At 42.2% G+C, this 27,958-nt stretch overlaps 1 protein-coding gene across 1 annotated transcript in view; it reads left to right on the top strand.

Annotated features, from left to right (window-relative positions):
• The window catches only part of LOC123991415 (V-set and transmembrane domain-containing protein 2A-like), a 46,453-nt gene extending 19,146 nt beyond the window's left edge, over positions 1–27,307 (top strand). Inside the window, exons 3-5 of the mRNA XM_046292993.1 lie at positions 15,867–15,917; positions 16,218–16,548; positions 23,089–27,307. Coding sequence (XP_046148949.1) covers positions 15,867–15,917; positions 16,218–16,548; positions 23,089–23,165 — 459 coding nt within the window. The 3' untranslated portion in view covers positions 23,166–27,307. The remainder of the gene's footprint in view (positions 1–15,866; positions 15,918–16,217; positions 16,549–23,088) is intronic.
• The last annotated feature ends 651 nt before the right edge of the window (positions 27,308–27,958 follow it).

Raw genomic sequence — 27,958 nt, 5'->3', positions numbered from 1 at the left:
GACATCATTTACAGATAGCCAGAGGCACACTCCAACACTTAGACATCATTTACAGATAGCCAGAGGCACACTCCAACACTTAGACATCATTTACAGATAGCCAGAGGCACACTCCAACACTTAGACATCATTTACAGATAGCCAGAGGCACACTCCAACACTTAGACATCATTTACAGATAGCCAGAGGCACACTCCAACACTTAGACATCATTTACAGATAGCCAGAGGCACACTCCAACACTTAGACATCATTTACAGATAGCCAGAGGCACACTCCAACACTTAGACATCATTTACAGATAGCCAGAGGCACACTCCAACACTTAGACATCATTTACAGATAGCCAGAGGCACACTCCAACACTTAGACATCATTTACAGATAGCCAGAGGCACACTCCAACACTTAGACATCATTTACAGATAGACATCCAGCCAGGCACACTCCAACACTTAGACATCATTTACAGATAGCCAGAGGCACACTCCAACACTTAGACATCATTTACAGATAGCCAGAGGCACACTCCAACACTTAGACATCATTTACAGATAGCCAGAGGCACACTCCAACACTTAGACATCATTTACAGATAGCCAGAGGCACACTCCAACACTTAGACATCATTTACAGATAGCCAGAGGCACACTCCAACACTTAGACATCATTTACAGATAGCCAGAGGCACACTCCAACACTTAGACATCATTTACAGATAGCCAGAGGCACACTCCAACACTTAGACATCATTTACAGATAGCCAGAGGCACACTCCAACACTTAGACATCATTTACAGATAGCCAGAGGCACACTCCAACACTTAGACATCATTTACAGATAGCCAGAGGCACACTCCAACACTTAGACATCATTTACAGATAGCCAGAGGCACACTCCAACACTTAGACATCATTTACAGATAGCCAGAGGCACACTCCAACACTTAGACATCATTTACAGATAGCCAGAGGCACACTCCAACACTTAGACATCATTTACAGATAGCCAGAGGCACACTCCAACACTTAGACATCATTTACAGATAGCCAGAGGCACACTCCAACACTTAGACATCATTTACAGATAGCCAGAGGCACACTCCAACACTTAGACATCATTTACAGATAGCCAGAGGCACACTCCAACACTTAGACATCATTTACAGATAGCCAGAGGCACACTCCAACACTTAGACATCATTTACAGATAGCCAGAGGCACACTCCAACACTTAGACATCATTTACAGATAGCCAGAGGCACACTCCAACACTTAGACATCATTTACAGATAGCCAGAGGCACACTCCAACACTTAGACATCATTTACAGATAGCCAGAGGCACACTCCAACACTTAGACATCATTTACAGATAGCCAGAGGCACACTCCAACACTTAGACATCATTTACAGATAGCCAGAGGCACACTCCAACACTTAGACATCATTTACAGATAGCCAGAGGCACACTCCAACACTTAGACATCATTTACAGATAGCCAGAGGCACACTCCAACACTTAGACATCATTTACAGATAGCCAGAGGCACACTCCAACACTTAGACATCATTTACAGATAGCCAGAGGCACACTCCAACACTTAGACATCATTTACAGATAGCCAGAGGCACACTCCAACACTTAGACATCATTTACAGATAGCCAGAGGCACACTCCAACACTTAGACATCATTTACAGATAGCCAGACATCATTTACAGGCACACTCCAACACTTAGACATCATTTACAGATAGCCAGAGGCACACTCCAACACTTAGACATCATTTACAGATAGCCAGAGGCACACTCCAACACTTAGACATCATTTACAGATAGCCAGAGGCACACTCCAACACTTAGACATCATTTACAGATAGCCAGAGGCACACTCCAACACTTAGACATCATTTACAGATAGCCAGAGGCACACTCCAACACTTAGACATCATTTACAGATAGCCAGAGGCACACTCCAACACTTAGACATCATTTACAGATAGCCAGAGGCACACTCCAACACTTAGACATCATTTACAGATAGCCAGAGGCACACTCCAACACTTAGACATCATTTACAGATAGCCAGAGGCACACTCCAACACTTAGACATCATTTACAGATAGCCAGAGGCACACTCCAACACTTAGACATCATTTACAGATAGCCAGAGGCTCCAACACTTAGACATCATTTACAGATAGCCAGACTCCAACACTTAGACATCATTTACAGATAGCCAGAGGCACACTCCAACACTTAGACATCATTTACAGATAGCCAGAGGCACACTCCAACACTTAGACATCATTTACAGATAGCCAGAGGCACACTCCAACACTTAGACATCATTTACAGATAGCCAGAGGCACACTCCAACACTTAGACATCATTTACAGATAGCCAGAGGCACACTCCAACACTTAGACATCATTTACAGATAGCCAGAGGCACACTCCAACACTTAGACATCATTTACAGATAGCCAGAGGCACACTCCAACACTTAGACATCATTTACAGATAGCCAGAGGCACACTCCAACACTTAGACATCATTTACAGATAGCCAGAGGCACACTCCAACACTTAGACATCATTTACAGATAGCCAGAGGCACACTCCAACACTTAGACATCATTTACAGATAGCCAGAGGCACACTCCAACACTTAGACATCATTTACAGATAGCCAGAGGCACACTCCAACACTTAGACATCATTTACAGATAGCCAGAGGCACACTCCAACACTTAGACATCATTTACAGATAGCCAGAGGCACACTCCAACACTTAGACATCATTTACAGATAGCCAGAGGCACACTCCAACACTTAGACATCATTTACAGATAGCCAGAGGCACACTCCAACACTTAGACATCATTTACAGATAGCCAGAGGCACACTCCAACACTTAGACATCATTTACAGATAGCCAGAGGCACACTCCAACACTTAGACATCATTTACAGATAGCCAGAGGCACACTCCAACACTTAGACATCATTTACAGATAGCCAGAGGCACACTCCAACACTTAGACATCATTTACAGATAGCCAGAGGCACACTCCAACACTTAGACATCATTTACAGATAGCCAGAGGCACACTCCAACACTTAGACATCATTTACACAGAGGCACACTCCAACACTTAGACATCATTTACAGATAGCCAGAGGCACACTCCAACACTTAGACATCATTTACAGATAGCCAGAGGCACACTCCAACACTTAGACATCATTTACAGATAGCCAGAGGCACACTCCAACACTTAGACATCATTTACAGATAGCCAGAGGCACACTCCAACACTTAGACATCATTTACAGATAGCCAGAGGCACACTCCAACACTTAGACATCATTTACAAACGAAGCATTTGTGTTTAGTGATCAGATCAGAGGCAGTAGGGATGACCAGGGATGATCTCTGTTTAGTGATCAGATCAGAGGCAGTAGGGATGACCAGGGATGATCTCTGTTTAGTGATCAGATCAGAGGAAGTAGGGATGACCAGGGATGATCTCTGTTTAGTGATCAGATCAGAGGAAGTAGGGATGACCAGGGATGATCTCTGTTTAGTGATCAGATCAGAGGAAGTAGGGATGACCAGGGATGTTCTCTGTTTAGTGATCAGATCAGAGGAAGTAGGGATGACCAGGGATGATCTCTGTTTAGTGATCAGATCAGAGGCAGTAGGGATGACCAGGGATGATCTCTGTTTAGTGATCAGATCAGAGGAAGTAGGGATGACCAGGGATGATCTCTGTTTAGTGAGTCCTCCAGATCAGAGGAAGTAGGGTTGACCAGGGATGTTCTCTGTTTAGAGAGTCCTCCAGATCAGAGGCAGTAGGGATGACCAGGGATGTTCTCTGTTTAGTGATCAGATCAGAGGAAGTAGGGATGACCAGGGATGTTCTCTGTTTAGTGAGTTCACCAGATCAGAGGCAGTAGGGATGACCAGGGATGATCTCTGTTTAGTGAGTCCGCCAGATCAGAGGCAGTAGGGATGACCAGGGATGTTCTCTGTTTAGTGAGTCCTCCAGATCAGAGGCAGTAGGGATGACCAGGGATGATCTCTGTTTAGTGAGTCCGCCAGATCAGAGGCAGTAGGGATGACCAGGGATGTTCTCTGTTTAGTGAGTCCTCCAGATCAGAGGCAGTAGGGATGACCAGGGATGATCTCTGTTTAGTGAGTCCGCCAGATCAGAGGCAGTAGGGATGACCAGGGATGATCTCTGTTTAGTGAGTCCTCCAGATCAGAGGCAGTAGGGATGACCAGGGATGTTCTCTGTTTAGTGAGTCCGCCAGATCAGAGGGATCAGTAGGGAGGACCAGGGATGTTCTCTGTTTAGTGAGTCCTCCAGATCAGAGGCAGTAGGGATGACCAGGGATGTTCTCTGTTTAGTGAGTCCTCCAGATCAGAGGCAGTAGGGATGACCAGGGGTGTTCTCTGTTTAGTGAGTCCACCAGATCAGAGGCGGTAGGGATGACCAGGGATGTTCTCTGTTTAGTGAGTCCACCAGATCAGAGACAGTAGGGAGGACCAGGGATGTTCTCTGTTTAGTGAGTCCGCCAGATCAGAGGCAGTAGGGATGACCAGGGATGATCTCTGTTTAGTGAGTCCTCCAGATCAGAGGCAGTAGGGAGGACCAGGGATGTTCTCTGTTTAGTGAGTCCACCAGATCAGAGGCAGTAGGGATGACCAGGGATGATCTCTGTTTAGTGAGTCCACCAGATCAGAGGCAGTAGGGATGACCAGGGATGTTCTCTGTTTAGTGAGTTCACCAGATTAGAGGCAGTAGGGATGACCAGGGATGTTCTCTGTTTAGTGAGTCCACCAGATCAGAGGCAGTAAGGATGACCAGGGGTGTTCTCTGTTTAGTGAGTCCTCCAGATCAGAGGCAGTAGGGAGGACCAGGGATGTTCTCTGTTTAGTGAGTTCACCAGATCAGAGGCAGTAGGGATGACCAGGGATGATCTCTGTTTAGTGAGTCCTCCAGATCAGAGGCAGTAGGGGTGACCAGGGATGATCTCTGTTTAGTGAGTTCACCAGATCAGAGGCAGTAGGGATGACCAGGGATGATCTCTGTTTAGTGAGTCCGCCAGATCAGAGGCAGTAGGGATGACCAGGGATGTTCTCTGTTTAGTGAGTCCTCCAGATCAGAGGCAGTAGGGATGACCAGGGATGATCTCTGTTTAGTGAGTCCGCCAGATCAGAGGCAGTAGGGATGACCAGGGATGTTCTCTGTTTAGTGAGTCCTCCAGATCAGAGGCAGTAGGGATGACCAGGGATGATCTCTGTTTAGTGAGTCCGCCAGATCAGAGGCAGTAGGGATGACCAGGGATGATCTCTGTTTAGTGAGTCCACCAGATCAGAGGCAGTAGGGAGGACCAGGGATGTTCTCTGTTTAGTGAGTCCACCAGATCAGAGGCAGTAGGGATGACCAGGGATGTTCTCTGTTTAGTGAGTCCTCCAGATCAGAGGCAGTAGGGATGACCAGGGATGTTCTCTGTTTAGTGAGTTCACCAGATCAGAGGCGGTAGGGATGACCAGGGATGTTCTCTTTTTAGTGAGTCCACCAGATCAGAGGCAGTAGGGATGACCAGGGGTGTTCTCTGTTTAGTGAGTCCTCCAGATCAGAGGCAGTAGGGAGGACCAGGGATGTTCTCTGTTTAGTGAGTTCACCAGATCAGAGGCAGTAGGGATGACCAGGGATGATCTCTGTTTAGTGAGTCCGCCAGATCAGAGGCAGTAGGGATGACCAGGGATGTTCTCTGTTTAGTGAGTCCACCAGATCAGAGGCAGTAGGGATGACCAGGGATGTTCTCTGTTTAGTGAGTCCTCCAGATCAGAGGCAGTAGGGAGGACCAGGGATGTTCTCTGTTTAGTGAGTCCTCCAGATCAGAGGCAGTAGGGAGGACCAGGGATGTTCTCTGTTTAGTGAGTCCTCCAGATCAGAGACAGTAGGGATGACCAGGGATGTTCTCTGTTTAGTGAGTCCACCAGATCAGAGACAGTAGGGATGACCAGGGATGTTCTCTGTTTAGTGAGTCCTCCAGATCAGAGACAGTAGGGATGACCAGGGATGTTCTGTTGATAAGTGTGTGACTTGGACCATTTTCCTGTCCTGCTAAGCATTCAAAATGTAACAAGTACTTTGGGTGTCAGGGAAAATGAATGGAGTAAAACGTATATTATTTTCTTTAGGAATGTAGTGAAGTAAAAATAAACATTTTCTAAAATATAAATAGTAAACTAAAGTACAGATAGTCCACAAAATGACTTAAGTACTAATTGTAATTATTTTTGACACTGGCCATCCAGGCTCGTAGTTTGCAATTTCTACTAGCTTGGGTCTGCTACACGAAAATGGAAAAGGCATCTCTAGTTTGGCACATTTTCTAGTATCTCTGTTCGAAAATTACTATCCTTGAGCCAGTGCAGTGGTATTCAAAGTCGGGGTCACGACCCCTAGTGGGGTCACAGGGTAACTGTAAAATATTGGGAACCAAACAATGAAGAAAAATTATTTTGGAAGGGAAAACATACAAACGTTTTTGAGAAAGATAATTAGAAAAATTAAATCTTATTGATTAAGTGTATTTATTGGTTTCTTTAAATTTTCATAAAAGATGTAAATGCAAAATGAATTGAAGGTTATTTGTTGATATTAAAATCTAACTTTACCGATTTTTAACATCAAATCAAATGTTATTGGTCACATACACATTTTTTTGCAGATGTGAAATGCTTGTGTTCCTAGCATTGCAGTAGTATATAACAATTCACAACAATACACACAAATCTAAAAGTATAACAATAGAATTAAGACATTTATAAATATTAAGATGAGCAATGTCAGAGTGGCATTGACTAAAATTCAGTAGAATAGAATACAGTATACACATATGAAATGAGTAAAGCAGTAGGTAAACATTATTAAAGTGGCCAGTGATGCCATGTCTATGTATATAGGGCAGCAGCCTCTAAGGTGCATGGTTGAATAACCAGGTGATAGCCGGCTAGTGATGGCTGTTTAACAGTCTGATGGCCTTGAGATAGAAGCTGTTTTTCAGTCTCTCTGTCCCAGCTTTGATGTACCTGTACTGACCTCACCTTCTGGATGATTTGATTTGATAGCAGGGTGAACAGGCAGTGGCTCGGGTGTTCAAACACTCCAGCAAGCTGGTCTGCGCATGCTCTGAGGATGCTCTGAGGATGCGGCTTGGGATGCAGTCTGAGCCGGCAGCCTTGAGAGGGTTAACACTCTCAATGTCGGCCATGTGCTAGCCTAATTTCCACCCCTGCTGCTTCGTCACTTAAATGTTCTCTGCCTTGGAAAGTTGTGGTGTTTTTGTTTGCTCAACAGACATACATCAAGACCATACTGTATCTGTTCACAAGGACACAGTTAGGGTTTTCTTAGCTGTCTGAAATGCAGGGTCAATGTCTCAGCAATGTAAATATCTACTTTGGAGAAGAAATCTTGGGTTTCCCTGCTCTCGGGTGGGAGAAGAGAGAAACCACTTTCCGTGAGTGAAACAAGTCATTTCAGGCTGTCTATCAGAGAGCAGACCAGCTATCTATATATTTGAGGGCTAGAGGTATCAATCATCCATGCACCCCTGCTGCTCTTACTGACAATATGTTGCCTCAACACCATTACGTTGAGGGATGTGGTGACAGGTTATGGCATGTTGTTGTGTAATGGGTTTTTACACATTCTAAACTCAAAGAAGACACGTTGCCAACTGCTTTTACTTTTGGGAAAATTAACATGTGTAAATATTTCTATGAACATAACAAGATTCACCAACTGAGACATAAGCTGAACAAGTTCTACAGACATGTGACTAACATAAATGCAATAATGTGTCCCTGAACAAGGGGGAGTCAAAATCAAAAGTAACAGTCAGTATCTGGTGTGGCCACCAGCTGCATTAAGTACTGCAGTGCATCTCCTCCTCATGGACTGCACCAGATTTTCCAGTTCTTGCTGTGAGATGTTACCCCACTCTTCCATCAAGGCACCTGCAAGTTCCCGGACATTTCTGGGGGGAATGGCCCTAGCCCTTACCCTCCGATCTAAAAGGTCACAGACATCCTCAATGGGATTGAAATCTGCGCTCTTCGCTGGTCATGGCAGAACACTGACATTCCTGTCTTGCAGGAAATCACGCACAGAACGAGCAGTTTGGCTGGTGGCATTGTCATGTTGCAGGGTCAAGGCAGGATGAGCCTGCAGGAAGGGTACCACATGAGGGAGGAGGATGTCTTCCCTGTAACGCACAGAGTTGAGATTGCCTGCAATGACAACAAGCTCAGTCCGTTGATGCTGTTACACACCGCCCCCGACCATGACGGACCTTCCATCTCCAAATAGATCCCGCTCCAAAGTACAGGCCTCGGTGTAACGCTCATTCCTTCGATGATAAACGTGAATCCGACCATCAACCCTGGTGAGACAAATCCGCAACTCGTCAGGGAAGAGCAATTTCTGCCAGTCCCGTCTGGTCCAGCGACGGTGGGTTTGTGCCCATAGGCGACGCTGTTGCCGGTGAGGACCTGCCTTACAACAGGCCTACAAGCCCTCAGTCCAGCCTCTCTCAGCCTATTGCGGACAGTCTGAGCACTGATGGAGGGATTGTGCGTTCCTGGTGTAACTCGGGCAGTTGTTGTTTCCATCCTGTACCTGTCCCGCAGGTGTAATGTTCGGATGTACCGATCCTGTGCAGGTGTTGTTACACATGGTATGCCACAGCGAGGACGATCAGCTGTCCGCCCTGTCTCCCTGTAGCGCTGTCTTAGGCGTCTCACAGTACGGACATTGTACTTTGCATTGTATTGCTGTGGCCACATCTGCAGTCCTCATGCTTCCTTGCAGCATGCCTAAGGCACGTTCACACAGATGAGCAGGGATCCTGGGCATCTTTCTTTTGGTGTTTTTCAGAGTCAGTAGAAAGGTCTCTTTAGTGTCCTAAGTTTTCAACTGTGACCTTAATTACCTACCGTCTGTAAGGTGTTAATGTCTTAACGACCGTTCCACAGGTGCATGTTCATTCATTGTTTATGGTTCATTGAACAAGCAATGGAAACAGTTTTTAAACCCTTTACAATGAAGATCTGTGAAGTTATTTCGATTTTTGCAAATTATCTTTGAAAGACAGGGTCCTGAAAATGTGGCGTTCATTTTTTTTGCTGAGTTTATATGTGGATATGCCCCACTCATTGGTTGGCTTTACATGAAACAAAACAGTGTAAGTGACAGGATATAGCGTGTGTTATTGACATCGTTGAGGGAAATGGGTGTATTTGTTTCCAACTGGAATCTCTTCAGTTTGATTCCATTCAATATGATTATATCAATCCCTTCAAGGGGAGTTTCAATCAAAATGATTATTATCAGATCCAGGAAATATACTTTAGTAATTAGTGTACTTTTATTATCTCTCTCTCTCTCTCTCTCTCTCTCTCTCTCTCTCTCTCTCTCTCTCTCTCTCTCTCTCTCTCTCTCTCTCTCTCTCTCTCTCTCTTTCTCTCTCTCTCTCTCTCTCTCTCTCTCTCTCTCTCTCTCTCTCTCTCTCTCTCTCTCTCTCTCTCTCTCTCTCTCTCTCTCTCTCTCTCTCTCTCAATTTTCCATTGCCTAAAAGGGGCTCTGTCTCTCTGTCTCTCTCTCTCTGTCTGTCTCTCTCTCTCTCTCTCTCTCTCTCTCTCTCTCTCTGTCTCTCTCTCTCTGTCTCTCTCTCTCTCTCTCTCTCTCTCTCTCTCTCTCTCTCTCTCTCTCTCTCTCTCTCTCTCTCTCTCTCTCTCTCTCACTCTCTCTCAATTTTCCATTGCCTAAAAGGGGTGTGTTGCATTGAGAACCAAATGAATCCTAAAGAAAGGATATGTTATCACAAGATCTGTCATCCACCAATGATTTTGACTTAAATACCTCAAGATGTTTTAAGATGTTAATTGATGTGCTAATTTACTTCCATCAAATTGGATAATAGCATAAAGTGACTCTTATTAGACTGTGCATATTAAAGTTAGCTTCATAATTACAGTGATTATTCAACATGAGTGTGAATAATGTATTGTTTTGTTCTATAAACACTAAGTGTGTTTCCATGCGTAGGCACTTCTTGCCCAGAGACATTAACAACATCAGTGAAGAGACCTATAGTATATAGAAAAGGTAGAAAAAGTTTTCTTTCAACATCTCTCCATGGGAATATGGAGGTGTTCTCTAAGTTATTTTGTAAGTTTTTTATCTTCCTGATGTTTTGGTCCTTGAACTATTATTTCTGTTGGCTAACTTTAATTTCCTCTCTTTTACTCCACTGTGACTCACACAGCCTCTGCCGATTCTGAAAGGCCAATGCATTTTCCCTAGACATTTCAACAGAGATGACATTGATGGTAGAGGATGTTGGTGCTGCCTCCTTGGAACTGAACTGTTGTGTCTCACCTCCACCTTGTTTCTCAGAATATCTCCGATGAACAAGAAGAGGAGAAGAGAGGAAGGAAGTCACAATTAAACTATTGATTCAGAGAAAGAATGCAAAACACACAGAGACGGAAAGGGTTGAAATGTTTCATTTTACTGTGGACCAGTTTCACGTTGAAAATAGGACGTGCTTGTGCATCAGATGTGATTGTCAAACTCCCTTCATGAACCTTGATTAATGAATGTATTCCCATGGTACTTTGTCATTCAATTCTCATAATGATTCTACTGTATTAAACATGCTTCAGTTGTTTTCCACGGCACTTCACCATTTTTTCATAATCGCCTACTTTACATTGACATTTCATATTGTCATCCTCTTCCTTATTGTCTTCCTCTGTCTCAGTCTCCTCATTTGTAACATACCACCAACTCTTCCTTTCCTCTGTGTCAGAGAGGCACTTAACATAAAACTGCCCAATCAATTGACTTTCAATATTCTCCAGTAAACATTTGTTTAAGTTTACCTACAGCTGTCTCTTTTTGAGACATTGAGACGTTGCCATGTTCCTTTTCAGTAGTTTGTTGTGTGTTCGGTGTGTGTTCGGTGTGTGTGTGTGTGTGTGTGTGGGGCTCTATGATGGCACTAACAAGAGGATAACTCAACATCTGTGAGAAACATCAAATATTGGAGAAATTCCTCTGTGCCTTCACTTGTATGGGAACTGATTGGACTTCTATATGATGGAATTGCTGATTTGACTGAGAGGTTTGATGATGTACTTGAAAAACCACCACGGTCCTCATACTTCACTTATATAGTTGCCAAGGTGGTGTGGCGTTAGAGGAGACTAGGGAGCCGCACGTGGCTTTGAAGCCATTTTTAGAAGCTCTTTTAAACGGAATCCTGTCTCCTGTTTCCACACTGGGAACTTCTGAAGAGCTGAGTAGGAGTTCCTTCCTCTTGCTTTTTAAAAATCACATTTACTTGTGTGTCTAAACAGCCCTGAAATGCTCAGATTGTTACTTTACACTATTTAATCTCAAAGTCACTCATTTCACAAGTCCTGTGCAGTGATATTTTATTTAACCTGGCAAGTCAGATAAGAACAAATTCTTATTTACAATCACAACCTACCGGGGAACAGTGGGTTAATTGTCTTGTTCAGGGGAGGAACAACATATTTTTTTAACCTTGTCAGCTCGGGGATTTGATTCAGCAACCTTTCGGTTCCTGTCCCAACGCTCTAACCACTGGGCTACCTGCCACCTCTACGCTCTAACCACTGGGCTACCTGCCACCTCTACACTCTAACCACTGGGCTACCTGCCACCTCTACACTCTAACCACTGGGCTACCTGCCACCTCTACAGTCTAACCACTGGGCTACCTGCCACCTCTAACCTCTAACCACTGGGCTACCTGCCACCTCTACGCTCTAACCACTGGGCTACCTGCCTCCTCTACACTCTAACCACTGGGCTACCTGCCACCTCTACACTCTAACCACTGGGCTACCTGCCACCTCTACACTCTAACCACTGGGCTACCTGCCACCTCTACACTCTAACCACTGGGCTACATGCCACCTTTACACTCTAACCACTGGGCTACCTGCCACCTCTACACTCTAACCACTGGGCTACCTGCCACCTCTACGCTCTAACCACTGGGCTACCTGCCACCTCTACACTCTAACCACTGGGCTACCTGCCACCTCTACGCTCTAACCACTGGGCTACCTGCCACCTCTACACTCTAACCACTGGGCTACCTGCCACCTCTACACTCTAACCACTGGGCTACCTGCCACCTCTACGCTCTAACCACTGGGCTACCTGCCACCTCTACACTCTAACCACTGGGCTACCTGCCACCTCTACACTCTAACCACTGGGCTACCTGCCACCTCTACGCTCTAACCACTGGGCTACCTGCCACCCATTGAGATCTTCTCAAATGGAAAGAGGTGATAACTTATACAGATTTAATGCAAACAGTACACCAAAAATGTATGAAATGCGATCACGTACAGCAGTATTTTCCAAAACTCATTTTAAATGACTTTTTGTTCTGTCAGTTAAAACCTATGTACACTTGGAGAGCTGTTTAGCCGACTGAAACCGAGTCCTACACTCTCTTTCATATTGGGAGATGCTACAGTTCATCTATTGTACATGTAATTACCGTTTCATCATCGGACACTTGACCAATGGCAGGGGAGCCCGTCCAGCTTTTTTCCATTTGAGAAGAACTCAAGAACATGATTGCAGTGGCCATAATTAACATTAACAGCAGATCTCGCACCATAACGTCTTGAGCGCCCACTCAAGAGTCAGTGAGCTTTGTAATTAGCGAGCACTTACAAGGCTTGCATGGCATTTTATGTACTCCGGCTTAACACACTCTAACGTTATTATTGGGTACTTGATGTTATGACGAAGGACTTGTTATAGAGGCAGAGATTTTGTAGAGAAAGTTCACTTGCAGTTCCCAAAACAAATGTAAAACTGGCACACTTCCATATTAGGACAGCATCAGACAATGCATCAAGATCAACTGTTGTCTTTCCAAGTGTGTGGTTTTTTGCATGTGATTTGGATTCCAAGTTGTTCCTAACCCACTTGAAGAAGACACACTGCTGTGCACAGGGCTTCTACTTTTCAAATCAAATCAAAATGAATCTGTCACATCCACAGGATAAAGCAGCTGTGAAATGCTATTGTGAAATGCTTACTGGCCTTTAAGTCCAGTGTTACCAAATGACTGCTATTAAACCCTAACCGGTTGACTTTAAGTCAAGTGTTACAGAAAGTGAATCTACATCCTAGTTGACTGGTGTTCATCTGGTTGTAGACTTGGGCGTAGTAATGGACATGTTCCTCACTACTCCAGACAGTGAGAGGGGAATAACGTGTTGAGCTCAAGAGCCCAGCTCTTGAAGGATGAGGGAGTGAGTCTTGTTGTTGCAGCTGATCGTATGATTTGATTGGTTTTTAAATCAAGGCTGCTTATTGATTGCTTGTAATTAATGAAATGTAACACATGGGGGCCTATAGACAATAACCTAACAATTATAACAGCCTCTAGTTCATTATAATGAAATATGTCAGACGGTCGTAATGAAGGGTGGAAGTGTTGTACATTTAGGTCTGTATCTCAATGTACATTCATCCACTCTTCTCTTTTGACATTCATTTGGTTGCAGGGACCTGGACGGCCACTTGCTTTATGCACAGTAATTGCGGGACACATTTTACAAGAAGTCAATTTCAGTTCGCATGAAGAATGGCAGTGTGTGATGGTGGAGGGTTTTTGTAATAAAGAGACAAGAGATTGAAACGGAGAGTGTGTGGAGCTCGGAGGCAGCCAGGCATAGAAAAATGAAATATAAATGAGAAAATAATGGAGCTTTTGTTTCTTAGTATCACTGCAAACTTTTGCATCACAGTCAAAAGACGTTAATTCACTCTAAAGAACACTTGTAAATTAAACAAAACACATTTGTAGACAAAAGGGTATCATTATTGATGAAAATTCTAAGACTGGAGTCTATTTCCCATTTGAGGAAACATGCTGTTCTGCTATGCTTGAGCTACAGATAGGCTAACGCTTCTGTACATTGTAATAGATTTCTCTCATCATGAAATCAACACACTTCCATGCCAGTCTGCAAGTGGCCTATAAATGTCTATTACGCTTCATGATAAATCCCTGGATTCTGAATGAATATCGAAAAATTCATTACGTCACAATTAAGTTAATTGCATTTGTACAAGGCTAAATGACTAATGGAGTTCTACAATTAAATGCCCAGCATTTTTTTATGGTTCGCAAAGCCACTGTAAATTGACTAGACCCAATTGGGATAAATGACCCTATAAAACTGTGATCCAGGACTGAACTAGAGAGACAGGCTTCAATCTTTTTCTGCTGAACCTAGTCTTTGGTCATTGATGGTTAGATGAACTAGTTCACATTCTACAGTGCGTCCACTCTACAGCATTATTCGGACTATAGAAGGAAACCAGCAGGACATATGTGAGTGTATTTCTATCTTTTAGAAGAGTATCCATCCCAGGTGACTTATATGGACACTACATGGACTCTATAGTTTAATCAAGGGACATTTTGTGAAGAAAATATTGAGATGGGGGACTTTTAGTCAAATCCATGCCGAGGCCCCACCAATTCTCTTGACATCATCGTACGCAATTGTCTATTATTGATAGTTTTGATCGCAGTTGAAAGAAAGTATTCTTTTGTAAGTAGTGGCTTCTCGAAAGTCATTATATACTTGAGGGAAAACTGGCTAGTTCAGGTTTTCTTATGTAGCTCCTGTACCTTTTCGACCTGTTCAGGTTTTCTTATGGAGCTCCTGTACCTTTTCCACCTGTTCAGGTTTTCTTATGGAGCTCCTGTACCTTTTCCACCTGTTCAGGTTTTCTTATGGAGCTCCTGTACCTTTTCCACCTTAAAAGTCTCTTGTGAAGCCGACATATTTCATCTTCTGAAGGTGTTTCTTTCATGGACTGGTTTGCTCTGCTCAAGTCTGTCATCAGCACACTTTCCCGGAAGTCCATTTGGCCTTCGATGAAGATTAAATAAATTATACCCTCTAAAATCAATGCCCAGTCCATGATGTCGGCTTTGGGCTGAGTGTTTGCTGTGGTGCCAGAATACAGCCACCAGAGCCAGAATGTGGACATGTTCAACCTGAAGCTGTATCCCTTTTCTTTTGATGTCTCTGTGTTTTCACTTCATTTGAGAGTCTCCTATTGAAACATTTGTTGTGTGTATAAAGACACCAGACAGTTCATTATGTCTCATCAGCATGTAGAGAAAACGTTGGCTTTTCTTAGATGATGATGTAGAGTTCTTTGCCAGCTCAATGTCATTTATGAGTAAAAATTTGTTGCAGTCAGTTGTCAATTTCTCAAAGAGTATAAACATTCTGTTTCATACTGTTTCTTTTGACTGAATATCGAAGTAACTGTATTTCATTGATTCTTTTCATAAAGCTTTGTCCCCATTCTAAATGTACAGAATGGGGGGGGGGTTCCTTCATATTAGCCAATCTTTTGTGGTGATATTGGTATGTTTTTGCTGCTTCCATGTGTGATTAACTACTTATCGATGTAGCTATCAAACATTTATAGTCGTCCATGGATGACGACGATACTGCATTTACACACAAAATATACTTTTGAGTACACCGTACTAAAGGAATGCCAGAGGCTGTCTGACTAGTTATATTTGAGTGTCTGCGAAGACTAAACTGGTATAAAAATATATCTCCTCGAACATTTGTTGGAATGGCACACTCTTAGAGACCCATAATGCATTGCTGTCCACTTTTCAAATGTCTTTTCAGCTTTCTTCCTGTTTTTTTAGGTGTATTTTTGTTTTCTCTGTTTTCTTAGATGGAAGTGATACCAGAGCCGGATCCAGACGATGAAGGGACTAAAATAAGTGTAAGTTACTGCATGTACAGAATGTGTATGGTGTCCATATTAAGACATCAAATTAAATAAAAAAAATTTCCATGAGCAGATGTCACAAAGTGCTTAAACAGAAACCCAGTCTAAAACCCCAAACAGCACGCACTGCAGATGTAGAATATGGACACTCCATAAGTATGGACTCATAAAACCATCACTGTGGGTTACTGTTGTGTCATTACATGGTTCTCTGTACTGCACCACTAGTCATGTGGCTTTGTGATGTAGGTTGCTCCTGGATTGTTAGTTGAACATCTCTATATCTCCCTACAGACAGTGAAGGTACAGGGAAACGACATCTCCCACAAACTGCAGATCTCCCGGGTGGGAAAGAGTGACGAGGGCCTGTACGAGTGCAGAGTCACCAACGCCAACTACGGAGAGCTGCTGGAGTACAAGGTCCAGGCCTATCTGAAGGTGAACAGCACCCGGCCCCGCATCAGGCTGGCCAAGAAGACATCCCCCTTGTCCCACCTGACAGCAGATAAGAAGCCACGCAAGACAGGCGCCACAGCAGCACAAGACAGCATGAGCCCCGACCTGAGGGTTCGCTCTACCTCCAGCTCTCAGACATCATCAGCCAAGACAATCAAACAGAGTTCAGGTGAGACAATCAAACAGAGTTCAGGTGAGACAATCAAACAGAGTTCAGGTGAGACAGTCAAACAGAGTTCAGGTGAGACAGTCAAACAGAGTTCAGGTGAGACAATCAAACAGAGTTCAGGTGAGACAGTCAAACAGAGTTCAGGTGAGACAATCAAACAGAGTTCAGGTGAGACAGTCAAACAGAGTTCAGGTGAGACAATCAAACAGAGTTCAGGTGAGACAGTCAAACAGAGTTCAGGTGAGACAATCAAACAGAGTTCAGGTGAGACAGTCAAACAGAGTTCAGGTGAGACAATCAAACAGAGTTCAGGTGAGACAGTCAAACAGAGTTCAGGTGAGACAATCAAACAGAGTTCAGGTGAGACAATCAAACAGAGTTCAGGTGAGATAGTCAAACAGAGTTCAGGTGAGACAATCAAACAGAGTTCAGGTGAGACAATCAAACAGAGTTCAGGTGAGACAATCAAACAGAGTTCAGGTGAGACAATCAAACAGAGTTCAGGTGAGATAATCAAACAGAGTTCAGGTGAGACAATCAAACAGAGTTCAGGTGAGATAGTCAAACAGAGTTCAGGTGAGATAATCAAACAGAGTTCAGGTGAGACAATCAAACAGAGTTCAGGTGAGACAATCAAACAGAGTTCAGGTGAGACAATCAAACAGAGTTCAGGTGAGACAATCAAACAGAGTTCAGGTGAGATAATCAAACAGAGTTCAGGTGAGACAATCAAACAGAGTTCAGGTGAGACAGTCAAACAGAGTTCAGGTGAGACAATCAAACAGAGTTCAGGTGAGACAGTCAAACAGAGTTCAGGTGAGACAATCAAACAGAGTTCAGGTGAGATAATCAAACAGAGTTCAGGTGAGACAATCAAACATAATTCAGATGAGATAGTCAAACAGAGTTCAGGTGAGACAATCAAATAGTGTTCAGGTGAGACAATCAAACATAATTCAGGTGAGATAGTCAAACAGAGTTCAGGTGAGACAATCAAACAGAGTTCAGGTGAGACAATCAAACATAATTCAGGTGAGATTGTCAAACAGAGTTCAGGTGAGACAATCAAACAGAATTCAGGTGAGACAATCAAACAGAGTTCAGGTGAGACAATCAAACAGAGTTCAGGTGAGACAATCAAACAGAGTTCAGGTGAGATAATCAAACAGAGTTCAGGTGAGATAATCAAACAGAGTTCAGGTGAGACAATCAAACAGAGTTCAGGTGAGACAATCAAACAGAGTTCAGGTGAGACAATCAAACAGAGTTCAGGTGAGACAATCAAACAGAGTTCAGGTGAGATAATCAAACAGAGTTCAGGTGAGATAATCAAACAGAGTTCAGGTGAGACAATCAAACAGAGTTCAGGTGAGACAATCAAACAGAGTTCAGGTGAGACAATCAAACAGAGTTCAGGTGAGACAATCAAACAGAGTTCAGGTGAGACAGTCAAACAGAGTTCAGGTGAGACAATCAAACAGAGTTCAGGTGAGACAATCAAACAGAGTTCAGGTGAGACAATCAAACAGAGTTCAGGTGAGACAATCAAACAGAGTTCAGGTGAGATAATCAAACAGAGTTCAGGTGAGACAATCAAACAGAGTTCAGGTGAGATAGTCAAACAGAGTTCAGGTGAGATAATCAAACAGAGTTCAGGTGAGACAATCAAACAGAGTTCAGGTGAGACAATCAAACAGAGTTCAGGTGAGACAATCAAACAGAGTTCAGGTGAGACAATCAAACAGAGTTCAGGTGAGATAATCAAACAGAGTTCAGGTGAGACAATCAAACAGAGTTCAGGTGAGACAGTCAAACAGAGTTCAGGTGAGACAATCAAACAGAGTTCAGGTGAGACAGTCAAACAGAGTTCAGGTGAGACAATCAAACAGAGTTCAGGTGAGATAATCAAACAGAGTTCAGGTGAGACAATCAAACATAATTCAGATGAGATAGTCAAACAGAGTTCAGGTGAGACAATCAAATAGTGTTCAGGTGAGACAATCAAACATAATTCAGGTGAGATAGTCAAACAGAGTTCAGGTGAGACAATCAAACAGAGTTCAGGTGAGACAATCAAACATAATTCAGGTGAGATTGTCAAACAGAGTTCAGGTGAGACAATCAAACAGAATTCAGGTGAGACAATCAAACAGAGTTCAGGTGAGACAATCAAACATAATTCAGGTGAGACAATCAAACAGCGTTCAGGTGAGACAATCAAACAGAGTTCAGGTGAGACAATCAAACAGAGTTCAGGTGAGACAATCAAACAGAGTTCAGGTGAGATAATCAAACAGAGTTCAGATGAGACAATCAAACAGAATTCAGGTGAGATTGTCAAACAGAGTTCAGGTGAGACAATCAAACATAATTCAGGTGAGACAATCAAACAGAGTTCAGGTGAGACAATCAAACAGAATTCAGGTGAGACAATCAAACAGAGTTCAGGTGAGATAATCAAACAGAGTTCAGATGAGATAGTCAAACAGAGTTCAGGTGAGACAATCAAACAGAGTTCAGGTGAGATAATCAAACAGAGTTCAGGTGAGACAATCAAACAGAGTTCAGGTGCGATAATCAAACAGAGTTCAGGTGAGACAATCAAACAGAGTTCAGATGAGATAGTCAAACAGAGTTCAGGTGAGACAGTCAAACAGAGTTCAGATGAGATAGTCAAACAGAGTTCAGGTGAGACAGTCAAACAGAGTTCAGGTGAGACAGTCAAACAGATTTCAGGTGAGACAATCAAACAGAGTTCAGGTGAGACAATCAAATAGTGTTCAGATGAGACAATCAAACAGAGTTCAGATGAGATAGTCAAACAGAGTTCAGGTGAGACAGTCAAACAGAGTTCAGGTGAGACAGTCAAACAGAGTTCAGGTGAGACAATCAAACAGAGTTCAGGTGAGACAATCAAATAGTGTTCAGGTGAGACAATCAAACAGAGTTCAGATGAGATAGTCAAACAGAGTTCAGGTGAGACAATCAAACAGAGTTCAGGTGAGACAATCAAACAGAGTTCAGGTGAGACAATCAAACAGAGTTCAGGTGAGACAATCAAATAGTGTTCAGGTGAGACAATCAAACAGAGTTCAGATGAGATAGTCAAACAGAGTTCAGGTGAGACAGTCAAACAGAGTTCAGGTGAGACAGTCAAACAGAGTTCAGGTGAGACAATCAAATAGTGTTCAGGTGAGACAATCAAACAGAGTTCCGATGAGATAGTCAAACAGAGTTCAGGTGAGACAATCAAACAGAGTTCAGATGAGATAACGCCGCAAGAGTCTCGTCGGGTTCCGCTACATTGGGTTCCAGTACTCGCTGTTTCATGTTTCATGGAATTTCAGCCAATCCATCTATCTATTTTGTATCTTTTTTTTCTTTTTTTCTGCCTGTATGTCAGTCTGTCTGTTTGTCTGCCTGTCCATCAGCGTGTCTTCTTGTCTGTATGCCTTTCAGTCCAGGCTGCAAAGATTTTACACATTGCCGTACCTGTAAACCATGGCAATTGTTAGCCGAGTAGGAATTCAGTGCATAGTGTTGTCTGCATTACGTGCCTGTGCAGAGAAGGCTAATGTGTCAGGTCTAGTTACCTCACAGTTTGCATACATTTGTTTTGGCATTGTTGGTTTTTCAAAGCTCTTGGATCACTTAATCAAAATACAATGAATGTCCCAGAAGTGAGATGTACCAAAAGGTCTTCACAACTTTGTTTAAACTATGTGGCAAGTCGCCAACCCGTTGTGGGAAAAGAACTATGCTGAACAAAAATATAAATGCAACATGCAACAATTTCAAATATTTTCCAGAGATACCGTTCATAGAAGGAAATCAGACAATTGAAATAATTAGGCCCTAATCTATGGATGTAACATGACTGGGCAGGGAGACAGCCATGGGTGGGCCTGGGAGGGCGTAGACCCACCCACTAAGGAGATAGGCCCAGCCAATCAGAGTGAGTTTTTCCCCTCAAAAGGGCTTTGTTACGGACAGACATACTGGATGTGGAGGTCCTGGGCTGGCGTGTTTGCACATGGACCATGGTTGTGAGGCCAGTAGGATGTTCTGCCAAATTCTCTAAAATGACATTGGAGGCAGTTTGTGGTAAAGAAATGAATATTAAATTATCTGGCAACCGCTCTGGTGGATATTCCTGCAGTCAGCATTCCAATTGCACTCTCCATCAACTGGAGACATCTGTGGCATTGTGTGACAATAATGCACATTTTAGAGTGGAGTTTCCTTGTCCCCAGCACAAGGAGAAAAGCTCATTAACAGGGATTTAAACACATTTGAGAGAAGCTTTTTGTGCATATGGACAATTTCTGGGATCTTTTATTTCAGCTCATTAAAAATGGGACCAGCATGCGTTTATATTTTAGTTCAGTATACTTTCATAAGATCGAATAACGCCGTGTCCTATCCGACATGGCTAAGTGTTGAAGAATACTGAAAACTGGGAACATTTGTGAAATGGGTGAATGACACCTATATGCAGTGCCATCTGGTATCACCAAATCCCAGCAGGGATTTACTAGACAAATCAGACTGTTATTGCATTTTTTTCAGTAGGCCACATCCACAGCTAGCGCCATCATGTAGGCAGATAGATGGCGCAAGGCCAGCTCTTTCCTAATCTCAGTTAACCCAGAATTTTAGTCTCTGGGAATTTGATCAGTTTTGTGATTAACTTCTAGGTCTATACTTTTTAAGAAATTGAGATTTCTACCGGTTTGCAAAGTCTCCACCCTCGCAAAAGGAAACTCTCAGCCAAACCCCCCCCCCCACCCCCCAAAAGACAGTTAAAACACTACCTCCTCCCAGTCCCGATAGGTCCATATAATCAGTGATTCTTCGCCCTACATGCAGAATCTGCCCATGGGAGATTAGCTCTATCCCTATGGTAGCAGCATAAGGCCAGGGTGATACACCCTCCCTCAGTGGGGAGGTCACTCTGCCCTGCATTCCATTAGACTAAATATTGATTCAACTAGAGACTCAGTTAGACTGTAATAATTGCTAGTAGACCAGGTGACTTTACTCTGTGCAACTTAAAGCCATTTATAGTCAAATGAACAGTCCTGTGGTGTCGTATTGTATATGTGCTCACTCCCGGTTTTAGCCTTATTTATTAAATCAAGAGTTTGGTTGTGACAATTCATGTTTTTTTTAAGCCTTTCATGTGATGCACTTTTGTTTATTGTTTATCTAAGAATGACATTTAGGCTATATTCCGTGGCGTGATGTTTTCAGGTGGGGCTAGCGTGGATGGTGTGAGATATTCACTGCGCATCATCAGTGCAGTCTGCATCGGCAGTGCAGCGTAGCCCACCCTCCCAGGCTGTGAGCTGATTAATGATTCTCCATGCGGAGGATGTTTTGGCCTAGCTCCTCTGTGGCACTCCTGTCCACTTGATCACCCCGGGCCAAATTAAATCTGGCAGGGAAGAACAGCGGGTCACAGGCCTCCGTCTTTTTCCTCCTCCTGATATTGAGCTGAACCAAAATGTCCCCTGACAATTCTCCTCTTAGAACATTGCTGTGCTTGGTCTGACAGACAAAATCCAGTAAATGTCATCATGATTTAGGGAATATTTCATTTTCCATTTCCTGAATGCTGCCTTGTTTCGGGAGGATTACATTCTTGCTATTTTCCCTCCCGGACACTTTTTTCAGTCTCGGCAGGAACAAGAACAAGTTCATCTTGTTTCTTTTTATTCCTTTTGGACCTTGGATCCAGTTTTAGTTTGTGTGTTCCAGGGTGATTTAACAGAATAAAAGCTTAATATACACTACAGTATTTACCATTGCCATTCAGAATATCTTCCCATCTCTCCCTTCTGTACTATACGTTCTGCATCATTATCCTTAGTACAGAAATGCCTCGATGCCTTTTTTTTGTTGCTCTTATCAATTCAAGGACAATGTCCCCGAGACACAAATGAAACCAAATTTGCATAAGACTGCCACGCTATTTAATATCACACAGTTGTCAGACAGTGTGGGTTGCTCAAAACGCAGTGGAAACTGACTTCAGAACAGACAGCAGCTTGACAAGTTCAGCCAATGGTAGCTGTCCATGTAAATCCTTTCACGTTCGTTCAAAGACCGTTTGTACTTCCTGTACTTTAGAAGATTCTAAGATTCTAAGATTCTATCCTGTTTTGTTTGTTGTTGTGGGTGTTCATTTGAATACATTTAAATGAATTTACTCACATTTGGAAGCTAGTGGCCTTATCCAGCCTTCATATTTAATTTCAGAAGCAGATCATTCCATATGTGCATAATGTATATAATCTTTCAGACTAGTGTCGTAATAGCTTTTGCATACATTGTTAAAGATAACAACTGTGCAGATATTTTGCGTGAAATTAATGCATATTCTATATAACAACGGATGACTACCAACCTCACACCCAATGTACAGCTTTATAGGTACAAAATACATACATTACAACAATAAGTGTTTTTGTCAGTGATTTAAAAAATGAAGGCAAGATAAGCGCTGTATATGTGTTGACCAAATTCCTTCTTTCACAGGCACGAGGATAGCTACAAGCTTTGGACTTGCCATCCTGATTCTTGCCTGTGGCTTCATGAGGGATACCTTGCTATAGTTTCAAGGACTGACTTTTCCTCCGAGTATCACTCCCTCTTCTCGAAACGAAGGAGAAAATGGCCTGTTATTACCACCAAGCGGACGACACAGTTGGCCCTAATTTTCCACTACTCTGCACCCAATGCATTCTTATTACTCATTGTACACAAGAGACACCTTCTCAAAGGCCACCAGCGGGATTACCTGTTGTGCCAACGTTTCTTCAATGCACCCAACAATCGAAAAACAAAATGGAAACTGACATTGGCTCCTCGGAATATCTTTCACAGACCTTTATTTTGGGTTTCCTGCAGTGAATCTATTGTGTCAATGCTTAAAAGTAAAAAAAACAAAAAAAAAACAAAAAAATCTATATTTGAGTATATATAATATCAGTATATATATAATTGTTTTATTTCAAACACCTGGAACTGTTGTATAGCTTACATTCGCTATGTTTTCACTATTATGAAACTACATCGTGCAAGGCTATTCATAGTCCTCTTAGAACAAAAGAGCTAGTCAAATACAACAACATGATGTAGAGGCCTAGTCGGATTGCTAAATGAAGGCAACTCGACAATGAATTATTTTATCGTCCCATAATGTAACTTGCAAATACAGTTCTTGACCGTTGTTATTACAGATCACTTCTCATTGATGCATCTTTTCTTTTTACACGGTATTTCTTCTGTTTACAATTATACTTCTTTTCCTTCCCTTATCATTTCCTATTATGATTCATGAACATGTCAATGTTCATAATGTGACCGTGCCAGCAGACTATTCATTTAAATTGGCCTGCACTAATATTGTACAACGCCATTAATAGTCATGCTTCACGCACAGTACAGCTCTCCTATTTAAATGTTCTACCATCACTGAAAACAAAGGACTGAGTATCAAGGTACTGCTGTAGCCTACTGTTCAGGGACACTATCTTTATGTAAAGAATCTTACATTAGCCAAGAAGACATCTCATACTGTTTGATGGTGCAATGATTTCCCCCAATGATACCTAGACGATATGTTTCTTATCTGTAACACAAACGTAAGGACGTAGAAAGACAATGGGTCTTGTGATTAAGGAAATGGTTTTAAATCGCTCTCGCTCTTATCCCTTCACTATGTTCATTGACACAACGCTTTGACAATCCGACCTCTTGATTCAGAACACGTTAGCAGACGTCATGGATTTTACCGTTATACAAAACTGTTAATAGAAATGGGAGCTTTCTAAGTGTCTCTGCATTGTTCCCATAGACACTCACCACTTTGAATCATTTCCATTAACTAAATGGATGCATCCATGTTATGTCGCATTGTTGTTATGTAAAGTGACAACTGGACATATTCCCCCATAAATACAGATGCTGGATCTTAATTTAAGCCAGTTTGCTACAGCAGGAAAATAATCCTTCAGCAGCAGGAAATTTGAATAATTATGTGGTTTATAGTTAATGGACATTTTTTAAGTGTAAAATATACATTTCTGAATCTTTTTAAAACCTTACTACAAGTAGTAAGTTCCCCTGCTACAGGGTGATCACATTAAGATCATACATCTGTACTGTTTGAATGGGTGTTCATTGATGCGGTAGCAATGCTTCAGATCTGCCATTCAGTTTAGTTGAAGAGGGTAGCCAAAGACTGAAGAGAGTCTCCATTGTAAAAATGTTTCATGCAACCAAAGACGTTGGCTATGGCCATACAATATGGCGTTCACCAATATTGGTCTCTTTGCTCATACTGTGTCCTAGTGCTCTCACATATTGTTCCAATTTATTTCCAATCTGGGCTTACCCAGATTCACAACACAACATCTGTCCATTTCTTCAAATCCTGTTTAAAATAATGACTTACTGAGATGGAATAATTCTAGGTATTGGGAAGTACCTACAAATTCCAGGGGCCACGAGGTAGCACCATTTTGCTGAAAGTCTCAATAGGATTTTCCCACAGTTAACATAGTCCAGTCTGCCGTACACAACACTGCTGAGATCAGTGAGAGAATCTAAACTAGGGTTTCCCAAACTGGGTGCACATTTGGATTTTTGTCCCTAGCACTACACAGCTGATTTGAATAATCAACTAATCATCCAGCTTTGATAATTGGAATCAGCTGTGTAGTACTGGGGGGGGGGGGGTGCACCCCTTGGGGTCCCGAGGAACAAGTTTGCGAAAGACTGATCTAAACCTGTTGATTCAGCAATTGGAGTTAGCTGACAGCGATTACCGCAGGATCCACCCAGAGACTTATCCTGATCAGCAAGTATTGTCAGGGTACAAGATGTGTGGGCGATATATTTCATCTGCACTGTTCCAGTGGTGCCAGGATGACAAAACTCAGTCTAGCAAGGCTGTGTCATGCCACTCAACCTCAAATCGATACTAGTCTAAAGTCCATTGAGTAAACATTTAACAAAGTAACATCACAACTATTTAAATTAATCCTAAATGTTCCGTTTTGAAAAAGAAGAGTTGACATCTGCTAGTAGAATGTTTATACCATACAAGTTCTCTAGCCAGGGACTGGTGAAATGGATAGCATATTTGTGTGCACAGTTAAAGTGACGCTCCAGAGCTTTTGTATAATTTCAGCCAGTCGTTTTTGAAAGTAGTGTTCAAGAGCCAAAACGGGTCCCCGAAAACTGTGCAGTTGTGTACTATGTCATCTATTTCTTATGCTGTTACGTTGTGCAAAAATATTTAATTTAGTTTTGCAATTCAGATGAATATGTTATGAATTTGTAAGTGCTTAAGATCCCGAACTGCATCTTTAAATGAATGCCTTCAGTTTGTCAAATCCCTGTATAAAATTTAAATAAAAAAATCTGTAAAACTTGTAAAGTAAATAATCAGCATGTAACCTTTTTTAATCAAAATGTCTAAAAGCAGAGACAAGTGATGTTCTGTATTTGTAACAATGTTGTCATTTATTCATTTGCTAACAACAGGAAATGGAATTACGCAATTCTTTAAAAAAAACTTTATTGACAGTTGGATTCACCATCAGTTTCCTCTTCCAATGGCAACTTACCTGTTGCACGGCCTACAGTACTTCAACTCACTGGATTTTGTCAACAAGAAATGGAACCATTTCAAAGTATTATGGGTCAAGCAAAGTGAATATATTTGATTTGAAGGATTGACAACAGACATTTATTAAGGTAATTGCAAAGTCTGACAATTGTGGTGGCTTACAAGCAACAAAGTCTCAGCCATCAAACAAGATATGGGCAATCCCACATGAAGGAATTATGATGAGACTCAGATTTCTTTTAACTTTAAAATGTTTGCCAAACAAAATCAAATTGATATCAAAGTTTAAGAAACCACAATGACTACTTTTAACAATTTACATTCAAAACTTGAACTTAATACATTTACTTAAAGAACAGTGCTGATGCAAAGTATGGTAACTGGATGACGGGTTGTTCTGTTGGTGGCGTCACTTAGTAACCAAACTTTGCATCTCCACTGGTCTTCAAGTAAAATGTGTTTTTGTCAAATTTCTGTGTAAATTGCTAAAAGAAGTTATTGTGCATAGAGTTTTTATTTTATTTTATTTTATTTTAGTAGGCAAGTCAGTTAATTAAGAACAAATTCAAATTTTCAATGACGGCCTACCTCGGTCAAACCCTCCCTTAATTGTGCACCGCCCTATGGCACTCCCGATCACGGCTAGTTGTGATACAGCCTGGGATCGAACCAGGGTCTGTAGTGACGCTTCTAGCACCGCTGTGCCACTCGGGAGCCCACTTTGGGAGTTGTATGGTGTGTTAAACTTTGAAATAAATTGGATTTGGTTTGGCATACATTTTTGTAAGTAAAAACAATCTTGAGTCTCAGTCTCATTCCGTTACCGGGGAATTTTCCGTACAACGCAATGGCAATTGAGTAGCACTATCAGTTTCTGTTTTTTTTCTGATCCATTGTTTCAGCTCCACGTAGATGTATTGTCTCCTCATCATGATTCATCTCCATGCAGTCTTGTCTGTTTGTTGAGCCGTCAAAAATGTTATGAACTGTAATTTTATTTTGATCTGGTAGTGTGTGTGTGAAGCTTCTGTACTGGAACGTTGACACAGTTTGTATTGTAATGATGATATCAGAATAATATTTAAATAAATCATTTTCACAGACTGGATTGAAACACTGCTTCCTTTGATGTGTCCATTTGTTAAGTCTGTAATATACTGTGACTTGATATGTCCTAATATAGACACCATACTTACAAAACTAGCATGGAGAGTAACTTTCCGTCTGCCAAAACTAGCATGGAGAGTAACTTTCCGTCTGCCAAAACTAGCATGGAGAGTAACTTTCCGTCTGCCAAAACTAGCATGGAGAGTAACTTTCCATCTGCCAAAACTAGCATGGAGAGTAACTTTCCGTCTGCCAAAACTAGCATGGAGAGTAACTTTCCGTCTGCCATTGTTTTGATATACCATATCTGTCGTTGCTGTTTGCGTTCACTTCTCTATTGTAGGAAGGTAAATTGAGTTAATAGTTTGTGTTCACCCCTGTATCATAGGAAGGTAATTGAGTTAAAATACTAGTTATCAGAGATACTGTATGAGGGGGTGATCCAGCATAGATTACTGGTTGCTGCTAATGACACCGCTTGACACCTTGACATGCAAATATGACGAGCCGCTATCTGAATTCTGAATAACTAAGCCGGGTTTACATTTTGAAAACTCATGTCAGGTTGTTATCAAATACTAATATCCAATTCCGTTTCTGACATTCTGAGGGATCAGGCATTAAAAACATGATAAAGAACCTGTTTATTATGTATTTAGAAAA

The sequence above is a fragment of the Oncorhynchus gorbuscha genome, linkage group LG12 (assembly GCF_021184085.1).
Source record: "Oncorhynchus gorbuscha isolate QuinsamMale2020 ecotype Even-year linkage group LG12, OgorEven_v1.0, whole genome shotgun sequence".
Classification (NCBI taxonomy): domain Eukaryota; kingdom Metazoa; phylum Chordata; class Actinopteri; order Salmoniformes; family Salmonidae; genus Oncorhynchus; species Oncorhynchus gorbuscha.
This window is presented reverse-complemented; position numbering and strand designations above follow the sequence as displayed.